The sequence below is a fragment of the Hemicordylus capensis genome, chromosome 3, assembly GCF_027244095.1.
Source record: "Hemicordylus capensis ecotype Gifberg chromosome 3, rHemCap1.1.pri, whole genome shotgun sequence".
NCBI lineage: Eukaryota > Metazoa > Chordata > Lepidosauria > Squamata > Cordylidae > Hemicordylus > Hemicordylus capensis.
The window spans coordinates 250,728,241-250,746,589 of NC_069659.1; the positions used below are offsets into that span (position 1 = coordinate 250,728,241).

The 18,349-nt window shown below is 44.8% G+C and overlaps 1 protein-coding gene across 15 annotated transcripts in view; it reads left to right on the plus strand.

Moving 5' to 3' along the window:
* Window positions 1-18,349, plus strand: part of CFAP46 (cilia and flagella associated protein 46) — a 252,958-nt gene that overhangs the window by 193,948 nt on the left and 40,661 nt on the right. For 14 of the 15 annotated variants that reach the window (XM_053308139.1, XM_053308141.1, XM_053308145.1 and 11 more), the window contains exons 50-53: window positions 4,897-5,078; window positions 14,842-14,954; window positions 15,518-15,669; window positions 17,344-17,508. In XM_053308139.1, the coding sequence (XP_053164114.1) occupies window positions 4,897-5,078; window positions 14,842-14,954; window positions 15,518-15,669; window positions 17,344-17,508 (612 nt within the window). Of the gene's footprint in view, window positions 1-4,896; window positions 5,079-14,841; window positions 14,955-15,517; window positions 15,670-17,343; window positions 17,509-18,349 lie in introns of those variants that run through there. The other variant, XM_053308149.1, reaches the window with a different exon arrangement.

Consider the following 18,349-nt stretch of genomic DNA (forward strand, 5'->3'; position numbering starts at 1 on the left):
AGACCCCACTTCTGCCCTGGAATGATCTCTGCATGCCATGGATGTTCACCGGCCTCTGTTATACTACATGTTACGAACTAAGGACTTTCGTACCTCTACCCGTCTGTTTATATCTTACAAGGGCCCTACTAAGAGCAACCCCATCTCCCGTCAACGGTTATCGAGATGGCTAGTTGAACTCATACTGTTTCCTTACGAAATGCAGAACGAAACACCACCGGAAGCTATAAAAGCCCATTCCATCAGGGCACATGCTTCCTCAGCTGCACACCTTTCTGGGGTGACTTTTGAGGACAGATAGATATATATAAGTTTATTCGGTCATTGACCAGCAAACATTTACAATAAACCAGTACGTATTTTACAAATAATATAACAAAACCTGGCCATAACAGAGATAATATCAGTGTCCACATTAGTTAAAAGATAATTTAAATAAAATTCTTCAGACTGGCCAAGCAAATTATCTAACATAGGAGATATAAGTCTTAAACGGGGTTCACTTTAAAATCACAATAAAGAATAACATGCGAAGTGGATTCTATAACCCCTTTGCCACATGGGCAAAGTCGTAAAAATAGCAGAACTCCCTTAAACCTGCCATCCAATACTGCTGTAGGAAGAACATTTAAACACGCTAAAGTGAGGGCTCATCTAAATTTAGGGACAAGCACCACATCAAAGTACTTAGCTGGTGTAATATTAATAGCTTGACTCCCTAAGTATAAACCCTGTTTGATCCATGCACCTTCTTGTTGAACTTCTATATCCAGGACATGTTGCTTAACTAACTTCCTGGCTTGCTCAATTTCTACAGTATGCAAATCCTCTACGGAGAGGCCAAAAAAAGAAAATTTACTCAACACAACTCATTCCAGTGTGGCCAGAACCTAAGGGGTATACTCATAAGTCAAATGGGCCGTAACCCAAAATTTGGCTTTTAAAAAGCCAAATCTGGCAACAGAGTTTCCAGCTCGAATTAAAACCATCATTCATAGCCAAAGAGGCTAAACCTGCCTATCCAAAACTCAGTTTTAACCAAAATCGAAAAATACAGAACCAATATAAGGATTCCAGCCTAATAAGCCCAACTTCTCTTCTGATGACAGCATTCGGAGCACAACACAGCACCTGCAAAATGCATCTAATGAACTTAGTCTGGATAGCCTCCAGTAGGGCAAAATTACTTGCAGGCCCCAGTTGGGCTCCATATAAGAGCAAAGGCAGTACTTTGGCTGTATAAAGTCTCACTGTCGCAGGTATAAAAGCAACACCATGTGTAAAATGATAAGATTTGATCTTATTTACAACCAATTGAGCAGACTGCCTGATGGAGTTAAAATGGGCATTGCTAGAGCCAACAGAGTGAAACGTAATTCCCAGATATTTAAAGGAATTAACCTGCTCAATTTTGTGTCCTTGTATGGACCAATTATAATGCCTAGCTTGCTTGGCGAACACTAAGACTTTAGTTTTACTATCATTTATTTCAATAGACTCTTGGTTACAAAACGATGAGAACAGTCTTAGGGCACACTTAAGGCCTACAGGTGTTTGCGACATAATAGCCATGTCATCCGCATATAATAATATGGAGACATGCCTATCAGCTAACTTTGGTGGATGAATAGAAAGGGTGGACAAACAAGTAACCACAGAATTAACATAGATGTTGAACAAAGTAGGAGCAAGTATACAGCCCTGATGTACTCCTCTAAAAGTTGGAATTCCCGATGTTAACTGTCTAGTTGGGCCATAACCAACTTTCAAATAAGTAGGCTTATGCAGACTAACAATAAGTTTGAGTAATCTTTTATCTATTCCAAGAGCTTCCAGTTTAGACCACAGTCTCTCTCTAGAAACCAAATCAAATGCAGCTTTAATATCAATGAATGCTACATAAAGTGCTGAACCTGGGAACCTAGAATACTTCTCTGCCAGAAATTGAAGGGTAAAAGCATGTTCCGTAGTGGAATGGCCCTCCCGAAAGCCTGCCTGCTTGATAGCTAAAATGTTATTTGCCTCGATCCAGTCTAGAGGTTTTATCAAAAGATGCCTTGCATAAATTTTACTAATAACATTAAGTAAGCTAATGGGACAATAGTTGGCTGGGTCCTCACGCCTACCTTTTTAATAAAGAGGAATTATTATAGCAAGGCTTCAGTCGCTGGATATGTTAGCAGTTGTATCTATATAGGTAAATAATGAGGCTAAAACGGGGACCCACCAATCAAGATTCGCTCTGATAGCCTCAATAGAAATGTTATCACTACCAGAGGCTTTGCCATTACTAAATTTCTGGATAAGTTTTTCAATCTCTGAACAGGAGACTGGGTTTCACCTAAGAGTATCTCCACTTAGTTGCTCAGCATAATAAACCGTATGATCAGCCTTACTATAAAACTTTAGGAAATGTTGTTCCCAAACCTGAGCTGGAATCACAGAAGCTGGAAGTGTAGGTGTTTTCAACAGAGCAGGTGAAACAAGCCTCCAAAACTTAGACTGATCGTTAGCCCTAGCGGCCTCAATTAAATTAAGCTGGTTTTTGTTAACGGCTTGTGCCTCCTTCTCCCTAAGCAACCTCTTATAGGCGGATTTCATCAAGAGCGCCCTTTGCCTATTTTCCAAAGAAGGTGCTCTTCTATAAGTTAAAAAGGCCCTAAGTGCGTTATTTTTGGCAATACAACAACCGCGATCAAACCAGGAATGAGAAAAAGACTTGGCATGATTTGGATTTTTACTTGGATATACTGAGGTGACAAAAACTGGGCACAACAGTGCTAAGACTGAAGAAAAATGATCTAACATTGAACACCTCTGGGAGCCAATAGATCCTGTTATAATTGCTTCCCATAAACTACATGCCTCTGCTGACCCAAGCACATTAGCAACTCGTGTGGCGAGTTCCTCAGACCACCTCAATCTTTGATGACTAATATTCCTAAATTCTCCTACCACCAGTCCAGCTGCATCTCTTGAGCAAACACCCAACCAAAACTTCAGAAGCATAGGGTGATGATCGCTTTCAAGTCTGGGGATAATCTGGAAATTCAAAACCCTGGACAACATCCTGGAGGAAACAGCAACATAATCGATTAAAGATCTTTTCGCCCCCACCCAATGCGTATATTCCGCCGGAAAATCCGAAGGAACTGAGCCATTAAGCAGCCATAAATCCTCCTTCATGGCCAGTAGCAAGAGATTAAACCCCCGAAAATCACACCTAGTGTCTTTTGATTGTCTAACCAAAAGCGAAAAAGGAGTTGGGGGGAGAAGTGGAAAATGATGATATTTCCCAAAAGTAGTGGCGTCATCTGGACCCACTCGCGCATTAAAATCCCCCACCCAAATCAGATGAATATCACTAAAAGTGGTTCGAATATCTGCAGTAAATTTCTCCAACTTGGTCCACGAGCTCTCTTTATAAGAACGAGAGCTAGCTGGAGCTAGCTTTTGATAAACATTTATCAAAATAAATTTAAAATTGTCCACTTTAAAAAGCACAGCCAAGGCCTCTGATTCTAGAGATTCAATTATATTAGCTTTAGTATGGAGCGTAGAGGACACCAAAACTGCAATACCCACAGCTAGTCTTTTGAGAACATCTGCAAAGCAGCTACCTGGTCCTCAGAGTCTCCCTTTGTGGAGCACTACGCCAAAGATGTACGTTCTGCTGTGGAGGCCACTTTCAAGATGAGTGTATTAAAACTGGTGTTGCAATAGCTACTACTGCTACCATCCTCCTAATGGAGCTTGCTAAACACCCATTCTTATGGGCATTGACGGATCTTGAGCCAGATAAACAGGTTGCTTACCTGTAACTGATGATCTGGTAGAGTTCCATTGATATCCATAAGACCCTCCCGACCTCCACTCTGCAGTAGTGCTGCGTCTATGTGTATGCAGGTGTGCAAGCCCTTGCCATTGACTCTATCGTCCACCTTGGATGAATTCCCCTGCTTACTTGGATGGTCGTCCTCCATGGTGGTCATCCAAGAACTGAGGGACTTCGTGCCATGGGCACAGCTGAAATAGCACGCTCTGGCGTGGGGGCATGGCCTAGGCGCTTCGACTGGCTCAGGCATGGCTACCGCATGGCTCCTGTGCAGGCGCAGAACCCATTATTATAGATATCGACGGATCTCTACCAGATCATCAGTTACAGGTAAGCAACTTGTTTTTTGTTGTAGGGCTGCATGGAATGTTCACATTTGAATAGGGATGTGCACAGAACCAGTTCCATGCACTCCGGGAGGGCGGAGGGGTCATTTAAGGGGCAGGGAAAGCGCTGCCTACCTGCCAGCCCGTGCCCAGCTGCTTTTCCCCCACCAGGGCTCTTCCAAAAAGCCCATCAGATTTTGCTGTGTGACAAAATAAAAAAGCCATGGAAGAGTGAGTGCATTGCTTTCTGCCTTCAGAATGAACACGTGTGCCCCTTTTTGTCACCCTTTTCCCAAAATTGCTGGGAAAGGGGGCATTTTTCATGCAAAAAGCTTCAGCAAAAAGCACCTAGCTCTTTAAGTTCTGCTCTAGTTTTAATACAAATGCAGTTCATAATGCTGAAATTAATCAATGTGAAGTCCTGTGCAGACTGCAGTCACTCTGCACAGTGAGGTATCAGGATTGTGCCACTCCAGCCTCATGATTCATGCAGCCCTCATGAGTAGTTATCTAGATATATAAATACTAGATATATAAATACAGATTATATTAATCTGACATCTAATTTACTGAATCATTACTACAAGGATTCATTCTTTCTTGTACCTTAGATCTATTCTATAGTCATATGCCACACAAATAAGGATAGGAAAAATGAAGAAGCAATTTTCTTTTCTTTTTTTAAGTTACATTTTTTAAAAGTTACAACAGGCTTATATTTTATATTATCATCAGTGCAGGCTAAAATTGTGCGATCTCCTGTGAACTCTGAAACATTCATGAATTTGTTGGAAAGAATAAAGGTTCTCAAAGAAGACAGAATGGAGGATCTTCTGGAGCAAACAGGGCCAAACAAAACTCCAGAAGACAAAACTGAGTTCCAAAACTGGCAGCAGTCATCTGCCAAGTTAGAAATGGTAAGCAAACATAATCACTAGTACTGCTGATTTTGTTTACTGGGGGTGGGGTTATATTGAACAAATAAAGAGTTAGCATAGCAGGATTCAGTCACTACTTATTTTCTCTTGAAATGGTTCTAACTATTCTAGATACAATGGCATTACCTAATTTTCATTTTAATTTCAATGGAACTAATTTGAGAAATTTTCTTCACCATGTCAGCCAATGTAAATTGATGTCCAGAATAGTTTCATTAATGTCAGCAAGAATACTTCCTAAGGAATTGTTTCATGAATATATATTGCCATTACAATTAAAGCACCAATATTTTTTCTAGAGAACTTGTTATCAAAGTAAGTAATGCATGCATAAAAATAATGAAGCATAACATGCTAAGTGATTAAAAGTAATTGTTTTTTATAGCTGGAATTGATCACTAATTTGCTGTGGTTCTATTTATATCTGATTACGGTTGCTATATACGCATGCCACAGGAGACCTCAGTATTAGAGGAAAGGGGGTTCATAGGAAGCTGCCTTATATTGAGCTAAAGTATTGGCCCTTCTAGCCAGGGCTGTCCTCAGGCCATGGCAAGCAGGGTGACCACCCCAGGCCCTGCTCTTTTAACCCCCATTAGAATTAACTGTAAGGGGGCCCCCGCACTGGCTGATTTCCCCCGCACCCTGCCAGAGCTCTCTAAGGACAGCCCTGCTTCTAGCTCAGATCCGGATAGTGATGCCTCAACAGGCATAAAAAATGGGTTCTGTGCCCGCACAGGACAACTTCAGGTAGTATTGATTAGCTCCTCACGACGCCTTTTAACTGCCACAGCACGAGCCGTGCAGTACCTATACTGGCAGGTGTCTGTTGCTCAGTTTCTTTCTGACCGTCTATGAGTTAGGACCTCGGAAACTTTGTTGCTCCTCGGTAGGGGTGTGCATGGAACCGCCACACTGTGGTCCGGCACTGTGGTGGGGGGTAGGTTTAAGAGCGCGGGAGGGTTTACTTACCAGTGTATCGACTTTAGGACAATTCAACTGCTCCTTAGTAAACCACATGAACGGACTTAGCTTACTTTAAAGGATACATTTACTCATGAACTGACACGGAACTGATTTAGTTTACTCAAGGGGATACCTTCACTCACGGAACGGCAAGGGACGAGCGGGAAACTCAATCGTTCTGGCTCTGCCCCTTTCGGACTTATTCAGCTCTGTCCCTTACTAAACCTAATAAATTGGTAACGGCAGTCCCTAACAGCCACTGACGCCTTTACTCATGAGTGCACCTCTAAGAGAAAAAAACACCTTTAAATGGTGTGTCCGCTGCAGAGCAAAGCTTCCGTCAACTGACGGCCATCAACTTTGTTTCCTCTGCCTGTGGGAAGAGCACTCCACAACTGCTTGCCCTATATGTAAAACATTTTCAAAACAGACCCTGAAGAACAGGGCGGCACGACTGAAAGTCTCTTTAATGGAGGACGCACTTCGCCCGTCTACCTCCTCCTCCTTGCCAAGGGCTGCTGTTACACAGTCTAAACCCTCGGACATGGCTAATGACGTTATGGGGACCTCCCTGAAATCGACTATGCCAGGCTTATTCAAAGAGCCCTCGGCACTGAAGGGTAGAAGCCTGAAGCGCCCTTGCTCTTTGCCGCCAGCACATGCAGTAAAGAAGAAGCATAAGGCAGCTCCGACTTCACGGCACACCACCCCATCGCCATCGGGTCTCCAGAATGAGCCGCAGAGGGGCAGAGCAAAGTCTTTATCTCCTGCCCCGACTCCACGTCAGTCACCTGTAACCCCAAACTCGATGCCAGCTGAAAAGAATCCAACTCGACATAGGGTGGATACCGGCAAGGCTAGAAGCAAGAGCTCCACGAGATCAAAAGAGAAAAGCGCTCCTTCGACGTCGATAGGCTTTCTGGATAGGGAAACATCCCAGATGTTGGCAGCAGCCGCTTCTTCTGCATCAGGAAGTGCTACAAGCCACACTGCAGAATCATCCCCTATAGATCGGGACACTATGATTCCTACATGGGCTGAGCTGGACTCTCTGGATAGTGGAATGCAGATTGAGATAGCACCAGCGGAGGGGGAAATTGATATTGACCCTGACCTCCTACAGCTCCTTCAGTCTGATAATACATCTCCTTCGACCTCTACTTTCCAGGGATTTATATCCCAGGGGCTTGATGTTGAAGATGACATGGAAAGTCTTCCTCCTCCCAGGATACCTTCAATCACTCCATCAAAGAGGACACCGATAGGTTTATGCCCATTGGGAGGATGGGGAGATACTTGTCTTACATTATCTCCTGCAGAGTTTACTATGTATAAGGAGTGGCAGTCTGAAAGGTTAAAGAGACCCTTACTCTCGGAGCACTCTTTGACAGTCATGACACAGACCACTCCAGGCGTTTTGCCTTGCGCTTCGGTTTCTATTCAGACTCACACTCCTTTGGAGGGTGTACCCAGGGGCATTAGCACTGCGGTTCAGACTTTGGAGCCACGTGTTATCAGGCCACCTGTACATGATTCGGCAGTGCAAGCTGCCATCCCTCTATCCTGCCCTATCAGGTCAGTGTCAATTCAGACCTCGTTACCTCCTCTGTCTACGCCAGCCACTTTAATGCCGCATGCTAGTCATAGGAGACCCTTGCCTGCAGAGACTGTCTTACCTGATGATGCGCTATCCTCCTCTGATGAGGAGGAGTACCCTTCGGATTCCACAGATGATGACCCGAAGGACGATTCAGACAACACAAAGGATGATACCGATGATCAGCTTCCAAAGGATCCCAGTCCAGATGTCGTTCCTCGTCCAACAGATTCACCTACGGAGGAAATGAGATCTTACAATCAGCAGGTTGCTGAAATAGCTGAGGTACTGGGTCTCGATTTCTCACAGAAAACAACAGATGTGGATGACCCTGTTTACAATTTTTTTGAAAAAATCTTCTGGCTCGCAGCCGGTTTTCCTGCCTATGCTCCCAGTGATCACCAAGGCGGCAAAGGCGGCATGGGAAGTCTTACAGACTTCAACAACTACCTCCAAACGTCTGGAGTCTCTATACAGAATAAGGGAGCAGGACAATGAATATTTGCTAACTCATCCAGTTCCTAATTCACTGGTGATCGATTGCAACTCTTCGGGAAAATCGGGAAGGAGACATACTACACCGGCAGACAAGGAAGGCAGGAAGCTAGATGTGCTTGCTAGGAAGGCTTATTCCATGGCTTGCCTGTCTGTTAAGATCTCGAATTACATAGCTTGTCTTGCAAAGTAAACAGCAATTGGCAAATGCCAAGCACTTGGCAGAGTCGGAATCGCGCACTCTGACAACTGCTGTGATGTTGTGACGGCATGCATGGCTCCGCTCGACCACTTTGATGCAGGATATGCGTGACCGCATTGAGTCTTTACCATTTGATGGGAAAGGCCTGTTTGCAGAACAAACAGATGATACTTTGGAACATTTGAAGAAGTCTAAGTATACAGCGAAGACGTTCGCAGCACAGCGTTTTACAAATAATAAGTTTCAGCCATATCAGCCAAAACAAAGCTCCTACAGGAGGTATGAGCGCAAGGAATATAAGAAACCGTATAATCGATACAATCGCAGAAATTACACACAAAAGAATAAGTCAGAACAGTAGGGCCACAATAAAGCTGCTCAACAACCAAAACAACATCTTTGATTGTTCACAGAGCCCACAATTGCCGGAATCTCAACTACCGGAACCACCAAGCTTACCCTACAGAACCACAAGGACCAACATCACCTTGTTGCAAACCAGATGCACCATCAAACTGACAAGCCATGCCCAAGCATGGCAACATATAACATCAGACGGATGGGCCTTACGTATAATCAGGACTGGTTATGCTATCGAGTTCAAGACTCTTCCTCAGTTCAGTGGGATACAGTATGAGACAGAGACACTGGAGGAAGAGGTCACGGTTCTGCTGGACAAGGAAGCAATTTCTCCGGTACCGTGGGCTCATGCTCTGAAAGGCTTTTATTCGAGGTATTTCCAAATACCCAAGAGGGATGGAGGCATTTGTCCGATCATGGATCTCAGGTGGCTGAACCTATTTATCGACGAAATTCAGGATGATAACATTGCAGCAAATCCTGCCTCTTCTTCACCAGGAGCAGTGGATTGCGATGTTGGATTTGAAGGATGCTTACTTCCACGTCAGCATTCAGGAGTCCCACAGGAAATATCTACGTTTCACGCTGGGCAGTCAGATATTGCAATACAATGTCCTGCCCTTTGGCCTGGTGACAGCTCCACGAGTGTTTACTAAATGTATGGCTGTCATCGTAGCCTACCTGCGGATGCAGGGAGTCTCGATATTTCCGTATCTAGACAACTGGCTTCTTACTGGACAGACCAAAGATCTATTGGACAGACAGATTCAAACAGTGACTACTCTGCTGCATGATCTGGGCATTCGAATAAACAGAGAAAAGTCCCACCTTACTCCTGCAAGACACCTGATATATATACAGTGAGGGAAATAAGTATTTGCTCCCCTGCTGATTTTGTCCGTTTGCCCTCTGACACAGAAATGACCAGGCTATAATTGGAATGGTAGGTTTATTGTAGCTGTGAAAGACAGAATAACAACAAACAAACCCTCAAAAGCCCAGTGCCCAAAAGTCAGCGATGGATTTGCATTGTAGTGAGGGAAATAAGTATTCGATCCCTTCACAAAAGATGTCTTAGTACTTGGTGGCAAAACCCTTGTTGGCAATCACAGAGGTCAGACGTTTCTTGTAGTTGGCCACCAGGTTTGCACACAACCCAGGAGGGATGTTGTCCCACTCCTCTTTGCAGATCCTCTCCAAGTCAGAAAGGTTTCGAGGCTGATGGTTGGCAACCCGAACCTTCAGCTCCCTCCACAGATTTTCTATGGGATTAAGGTCTGGAGACTGGCTGGGCCACTCCAGGACCTTCATGTGCTTCTTCTTGAGCCACTCCTTTGTTGCCTTGGCTGTGTGTTTTGGGTCATTGTCATGCTGGAATACCTATCCACGACCCATTCTCAATGCCCTGGCTGAGGGAAGGAGGTGCTCACCCAAGATCTGACGGTACATGGTCCCATCCATCGTCCCTTCGATGCAGTGAAGGTGTCCTGTCCCCTTAGCAGAAAAACACCCCCAAAGCATAATGTGTCCACCTCCATGTTTGACGGTGGGGATGGTGTTCTTGGGCTCATAGGCAGCATTCCTCCTCCTCCACACATGGTAAGTTGAGTTGATGCCAAAGAGCTCAATTTTGGTCTCATCTGACCACAACACTTTCGCCCAGTTCTCCTCTGGATCATTCAGATGTGCATTGGCAAACTGCAGACAGGCCTGTACATGTGGTGCCTTGAGCAGGGGGACCTTGCAGGCACTGCAAGATTTCAGTCCTTCACGGCGTAGTGTGTTACCAATTGTTTTCTTGGTGACTATGGTTCCAGCTGCCCTGAGATCATTGACAAGTTCCCCCCGTGTAGTTCTGGGCTGCATTGTCACCGTTCTCATGATCATTGCAACTCCACGAGGTGAGATCTTGCATGGAGCCCCACACCGAGGGAGATTGACAGTTGTTTTGTGTTTCTTCCATTTGCAATTTATCATGCCAACTGTAGTCACCTTCTCACCAAGCTGCTTGGCGATAGTCTTGTAGCCCAGTCCAGCCTTGTGCAGGTCTACAACCTTGTCCCTGACATTCTTCCACAGCTCTTTGGTCTTGGGCATGGTGGTGAGTTTGGAAGCTGAGTGATTGCTTGCTTCTATGGACAGGTGTCTTTTATACAGGTACTGTAACAAGCTGGGATTAGGAGCACTCCCTTACAGAGGGTGTTCCTCATCTCAACTCGTTACCTGTATACAGTGAAAAGACACCTGGGAGCCTGAAATCTTGCTGGTTGATAGGGGATCGAATACTTATTTCCCTCACTACAATGCAAATCCATCGCTGACTTTTGGGCACTGGGCTTTTGAGGGTTTGTTTGTTGTTATTCTGTCTCTCACAGCTACAGTAAAACTACCATTCCAATTATAGCCTGGTCATTTCTGTGTCAGAGGGTAAACGGACAAAATCAGCAGGGGATCAAATACTTATTTCCCTCACTGTAGGAGTGGAGCTGGACATGGACTGCCAGAGGGCGTTCCTTCCATGAGACAGATACCAGCGAATAAAAAATATGGTTTTACTCTTTCATGCCACTCCGACACAACAGGCCAAAACGGTCCAGGTTCTAATGGGGCTGATGGCCTCTTGCACCACTACTGTTCGCTACGCGAAGCTTCGCATGAGGAAGCTGCAGTTGTGGTACCTGGATGTTTTCCGACCCAATGTGAACCACCAGAGCATGCCCCTTCTAATCCCAAGCGGAATCCTGGACTCTTTGCTGTGGTTGACGAAGGATGCGAACATGCGGGGGGGGGGGTGCCGTTTCAGGCCCCGGTACCCTCTTGCATGTTGACCACAGATGCATCCATGCTCGGAGGGGGGGCTCATTTGGGAGTCCACAGGGTGCAAGGCCAGTGGACTCAGCGGGAAAAGCTCCATCACATCAATTTCCTGGAACTTCTGGCTGCCTTCCAGGCACTACAAGCTCTCCAAGACATCATTCAGGAGGGAGTATTGCAACTCCAGATGGACAATACTACCGCAATCGCCTATGTGAACAACCAAGGAGGGACAGTGTCGAGACCGTTATGTCATCTGGGGCTCCAGATGTGGAACTGGTGTATTGCGAGGCGCATACACCTAGTAGTGATACACATAAAGGGTCAGGACAATGTCCTGGCAGATGCTCTAAGCAGATCTCCTGTCCTTCAGCAACACGAATGGGAGCTTAACCCCCACTTGCTGGACGAGATATTTCTCGCCTGGGGCACCCCGACAGTCAACCTGTTTGCAACAGCAGGGAACAAGAAATGCAGCCAATACTGCTCAAGGATGGGAGAGGGCCACCTATCCAAGGGAGATGCCTTCCAGTACCGGTGGACACGAAGTATGTTTTATTTGTACCCTCCATATCCCCTGCTGAACAGAATTGTTGCAAAGCTACTACAGGACAACACCAGGGCGATTGTGATCGCCCCTTGGTGGCCCAGACAAACGTGGTCCCCACAACTTCTACGGCTGTCGAACCATACGTACAGGAGGTTGCCCTGTCAGAAGGACCAGATTTCGCAGCAGGGGGGACAAATACTCCATCCCAAGCTGGCTATTCTCAATCTGACAGCATGGAAAGTGGGTTACTGAAGAAAATATTGCAAAACACCAGGAGAAAGTCAACTAGGAGAAATTATCTCTCCAAGTGGAGAAGATTCTCGTTATATGCCAGTGATAATCACTTCCAACCGAAGCAGGCCACTGTGAGGGAAGTTTTACTATACCTGACCTCCTTAAAATCCAGTGGGTTGGCCAATGTGTCCATAAGAGTACATTTGGCGGCCATCTCCACTCGACATGGAGATTGGGAACAAAAGACCGTGTTCACTCATCCCAAATGCAAGGACTTTTTGAGGGGGTTGAATAATCTATATTCCCCCGTACGATAACCATCTACTAAGTGGAGCCTCTCCCTGGTTCTCTCGACTTTAATAGGGGACCCTTTTGAGCCAGTGGCCACCGCATCTTTAAAATTGGTGACATTAAAGGCTTTGTTCTTGGTGTCTATCACGTCGGCAAGACGCGTGAGCGAGTTGCGGGCCCTTCGGATGGATGAGCCTTATACTCAGTTCTTTCCTGACAGAGTGGTTATGTGTTTGGGCCCTGAGTTCCGTCCGAAGATAGTTACAGATTTTCATCTGAATGCGGACATTCTCTTACCTACCTTTTTCAGCAATCCGTCCACTCCACTGGAGGCTTCTTTACACAAGCTGGACGTACGCAGGGCCATCCTTTTCTACCTGCAAAGAACGAAAGAGATAAGAAAGGCTAACTATCTTTTCATTGCCTTAAATGGGAAGAACAGGGGCCTTCAGCCATCCTGCCAAAAGCTGTCTTTTTGGCTAGTGGAACTCATTAGGATGCCCTATGATGTTCAGGGAGTCACACCACCATCCTCTTAGAGCCCATTCTACAAGGGCTCATGCTGCCTCCACGGCTCACCTTTTGGGGATAAAGTTCAAGGATATATGTATGGCAGCCACCTGGGCCTCGGATCAAACCTTTGTGAGACATTATGCACTAGACCTTCGCTCTGTAGAGGCGGCGCAGTTTGGCAGGGCCGTGCTAAGGAGGGTGCTCCAATAGCATGCAATGCCCTCCTCCATTTTGGCGGCTCGTGATTCACCCATTTTTTATGCCTGTTGAGGCATCACTATCCAGATAAACAGGTTGCTTACCTGTAACAGGTGATCTGGTAGTGATGCCTCGACATTCATAAAACCCTCCCAGCCGGCCCCGCTACAGAGTGTAATTGGAGCATTACATTCCAACAGAGAAAAAGCAACTAGGAAGCTAAAGTTTTGTGGTCGTTACAGACTGTCAAACGGTCATTCAGAAACTGAGCAACAGACGCCTAACTGCCAGTATAGGTACTGCACGGCTCATGCTGTGGCAGTTAAAAGGAGGAGGAGCTAATCAATACTACGCGAGGAGCTAATCAATACTACCCGAAGTTGTCCTGCGTGGGCGCAGAACCCATTTTTTATGAATGTCGAGGCATCACTACCAGATCACCTGTTACAGGTAAGCAATCTGTTTTATTGTCAACCCTGAGTGACAGCACTCTTCAAGGTTTCAGACAGGAGTCTTTCTAAGCCCTACCTGGAGATGCCAAGGATTGAATCTTGCACCTTTGCATGCACAGCAGATGCTTGACTAATAAGCTATGACACCATCCCCACTCGCCACTCAAGTCCTCCTCCCCCCACCCACACTGCATCTCTCAACTGGCTCCTTCCCAGGGAACTAAGTTGCCCTCTGCCTCTGATCTCTTTTTGGTCTCCTGCTGCCCTTTGAAAGTCCCTCCACCTAGTCTCCAGCTTTCATGAGGCCTTGCCCTCTTCTGGGACTTGTGAGAGTTTTCCCGCTTCACTTCCGATTGGACCCTGCCTGGTTGTCCTGGTGACCGGACATATGTGGCTGCTTTGACATGTTGTCATCCTTTCTTGGTATCATGCCAGAAAGGTGCTGGGTGAAAATGCCGGAATACCTGGACCCCAGCAGGGCTGTGGATAAGTGAGGGGGGTCCTTAACCTGTCGTCATCAGGAGTGTGCCCAAGGAGGGGAGCTCCCAACAGCTAAAGGGCAGAAAGGGTAATATAGTTGCTGGGAGCATTCCTCTTCTGACACATGACAACACACCAGAGGCGTAACTATAGGGGGGGCAGGGGGGCACGTGCCCCGGGCGCCATCTTTTCTGGTCACGTGGGGGGCGCCGCCATGACAAAAAAAAATTTTTAAAATTTTTTCTTTAACATTTTTTGTTAATACAAATGTTTCCTGCTCAGTGCAGCAGTGCTGCAGCAGTCAAGGGAGCACGTCGGTGCCCCCTCCCCCATGAGCAGTCCCTTCTGCGCCGCCCGTGCCCCCCCCCATTGCTTTGCTGGTGCCTGGCGGCCAGTCAGTGGCCTGGCTTGGCGGCGGCAGCGGGCGCTTGTGAGGAAAAACCTAAGTATAATGTAGTATGGTGGGGGGGGCGCCATTTCAGTGCTTGCCCCGGGTGCCGTTTTCCCTAGTTACGCCTCTGCAACACACTCCCGCATCTCTTAATTTTAACATTTTCATAGACATTCTGCTTTTTAATTTAATGCAATAGAATGTGGAAGAAGAAGACGAGCAAGATTTTACATCAGAATTACAGGCTATCTTAAAAGATATGGAAGAATATCTGGAACCTGTATTGTCACAATTTAATTTCTCTGAGCTCAGGTAATTCTCCAAATCAATTTGTAATGATCATCTATATGGATACATCATTCTAGAAAGATTATTGCTGAGTGCCATTTTGGATCGTATAGGTTTGTGCAGACTTTAGCCTGTGGAGAAGTAATCATATGAATTCTTCACCATCCCCAGTGTACAATTCAAATTGATTTGGCTGTATGTCTGGTTTTTTTGGTACCAGTAACCAGTTGTGACCACTTATCAGTACTGCTAGAGGCTTTTGAAGGGAGGAAAGTAATGTTTCAGAGATGTGTTTGTTTACTGTGCCCCCTATAGCACTCACTGCCTATAGGTGGGTCAGCAGCAGGCTTTATGTACTGAAACGTGCAATAATTGGTACCATCAGAGCTGCAAATGTCAGTGCAAACCTGTGTGGGACTTAAATCAAACTATGAGGACATGGGTTTCCTGTGCAATGTAAAGCCAGGAACGATGCTGTGAGCACTGCTTTTGCTAACACAGACTACATGAATAAGGCTGCAAGTACCTAATTCCATTAGCATTTTTAGAAATGGAGTAATTTGAAGATCTGATTTTCATCTCCACAGGCAGCAAAGTCCAGCAGTCTCTCCAGCTGACTCAGGAAAAACCAAAAGAGGTGGCTCACCAAAACCTAAAGCAGCTGACTCAGGAAAGACCAAAATAAATGAGACAGGAAAATCAAAAACTAAAAATAAGGACAAAAATGTTGTCGCTCAAGGTATGTCTTAACCTTTAAACTGTATTTGTTGTGTCAAATTATTACAATTATGTGCTTGCTAAATAGTTTGGTACAAAATTTCCAATAAACATTATTGTATGATCAGAGTTGTATAAGTTATTAGTGTTCATAGCTATGTAATTTCTAGCACTGATTATACCAAAACAACCAACAATTACATTCAGATGTAACAACAAACCATAGTTTGCCATTCTGAGCATTATTATCCTTGAGCTCATGTACTCTCCCTTCCCTTTCCTCCATGTGTAGGCAGAGTATTTTAGGAGCTTCCATTCCTCATTTGTAGCAAACCATAGTTTGCCATTTTGCACAAAGTAACCATGGTTTCCTGTCTGCTTTGCCATGGCTTGCTGGTACAGGAGGCCCTCTTTATTCATGGGAGTTCCATTCCTGCTTATTTCCATGGATAACGAAGCTGCATATAAAGAGACCTTTATTATTTGTTTGTTTGTTTGTTATATTTGTACAACACCCCAGACTTTGTCTCTTGGAGGTTTACAAAAACATAAACAAATGAAAACATGAATTAAAACCTTAAAACAATTTAAAACCACAGGTCTAGTTAAAAAGCTTGGGTGAATAAATGTGTTTATTTTCAAAAGTTGAAAAGTTCAAAAGACTTTTCAAAAGTTGTCAGAGATAGGGAGGCTCTTATTTCATCAGGGAGCACATTCCAGAGTTTTAGCTTGGCAACAGAAGGCCTGTCCCTGCATAACCACCATATGAACTGGTGGCACAGACAAACCTCTCCAGATGATCTCAAATGGGCGATGGAGCTCATAGTGAAAAAGGTTTTCTCTTAACTCTTTGGATATTTATTTATTTATTTGTTTTTACATTTTTATATCGCCTTTCGTTAAAAGAAAACCCCAAGGCGGTTTACAAAAATTAAAAACATACAGTAAAAAGCAGTAAAAACATCAGGCTAAAAACAGGCATAAAAACAAGACAACAGATTGTAGGGTTAGGATCCTAAGTACACTGAATTGTGCTGAAAATCATAGGAAAAAGCAGGGATGAACAGAAATAAGCACAGTACCTTGCTCTCCAGCTCTCCAACAATGCCCCCAAACTTACAAATCCTCCCATTTTTGGTTTTTTTGCTTGCTTGCTTGCTTGCTTGCTTGCTTGCTTGCTGAAAAGAGCCACAAAATGGCATCAGGAAATGACATCAGAAGTCATTTCTGGCCACTCAAGAACTACAGTTAGGCTAAAATAATTTCACTTTTCACTAAAATATTTTCACTAAAATATTTTCACTTTGCAAATAAAGAAACTGAGTCTCTATGACCTAATCTCAGATATGCGAATAGGTGCTGGGACCGTGAATAACCTGTACATCTGAATGCATCCATTATGTTTGGGTGGGGGGGAAAGATGTTGACTCACTATTAATTCGCTATATCATTGTTCTATTTTCCCAAGCCAAGGAATCTTGTAGCCTCCATGATTCAGTGCACTATATCCTCAGAGGTTTCCCAATGTGTTTTCAAGTGAAGAGGCCACATTTACCTCTTAATTTTATGTAGGAATATGATGGAGTAGAGGCTTTGTATAATTGAACATAAGGAAATGGCTTTCCTTTCAACACGGTTCTTAGTATTACTGTTTTTATTGGGAATTACTACTCTGCCTGGTTTTTCTTATTTTCAGCTGGTGCTGAGGATATGGGAGAATGCATTATACTACTGGCAGACAAATTTCTTATGGAGTTACCTTTGGAAGCTCTGAATATCTTTCAAGAAGAAGCAATAACTTCTGTATCCAGAGATTTCTCTCTCCAGCTTGTCTACAACCGCTTGCATAAAGACGATACAGGTACAGCTACATTTATATATGAAAATATAATAAAAGTACTTCTGTGCTGGCCTTGGGCCAAAATAAACAAATATATACATACAATAAAAGTACTTCAAAAATATTCTACAATAGTACACATTAGACTAGAAAATATATCTGTATGATTTATAAATAGAGATCACACATAGAAAATTTTAGAAACTTTACATTCTCTCTTTTCTATTAGGGTTTGTGTCATGAGGATATTTTTGAAATTTGCTTGGAGGGCAAGCCTTGTATCTCATCACTGTTTATCGTAATTTTATGCTGACACTGCTCTAGAATCTTGCGGCAGAGATGTGCCCAAACCCAGGTTTATGTGGCAGTCCAAATTCAGACCTGTCTGCTGATCTGTGAACCAGTTCATTCTGGTTAGTCTGAACCACGAATCAGCTCAGCGATTCGAGGGAGCCTCGGGGGGATGGCAAGCGGCACCTTTAAAAGTTGCCTTACCTGCAAGACCTCATTATCTGCATGATCTCTGCTCCAGGTAGCTTCCTGCTGCAGCAGCACTTCCTCAGCCCATGTGTGGCAGACTTGCCTTCGCGCATGCACAGAGTCCAGGTGCATGCTGCCACCACACCGCTGCTACATGCAGGCTGCTGGGGAGGAATGCTGCCACAACAACAAGCTGCCTGGAGTGGCAGTCAGAGGTGAGGAACTGCTTACTCACTTTTAAAGGTGCAGCTTGCTGTCCACCCCTACCCTGGCAGCGCCTTCAAACTGCTAAACTAGTCCGTGGTTCAGACGGACTGAACCAGTGGACCGGTCTGAATTTGGACCGCCTCATGAACCTGGGATATAAACACCCCTATCTTGC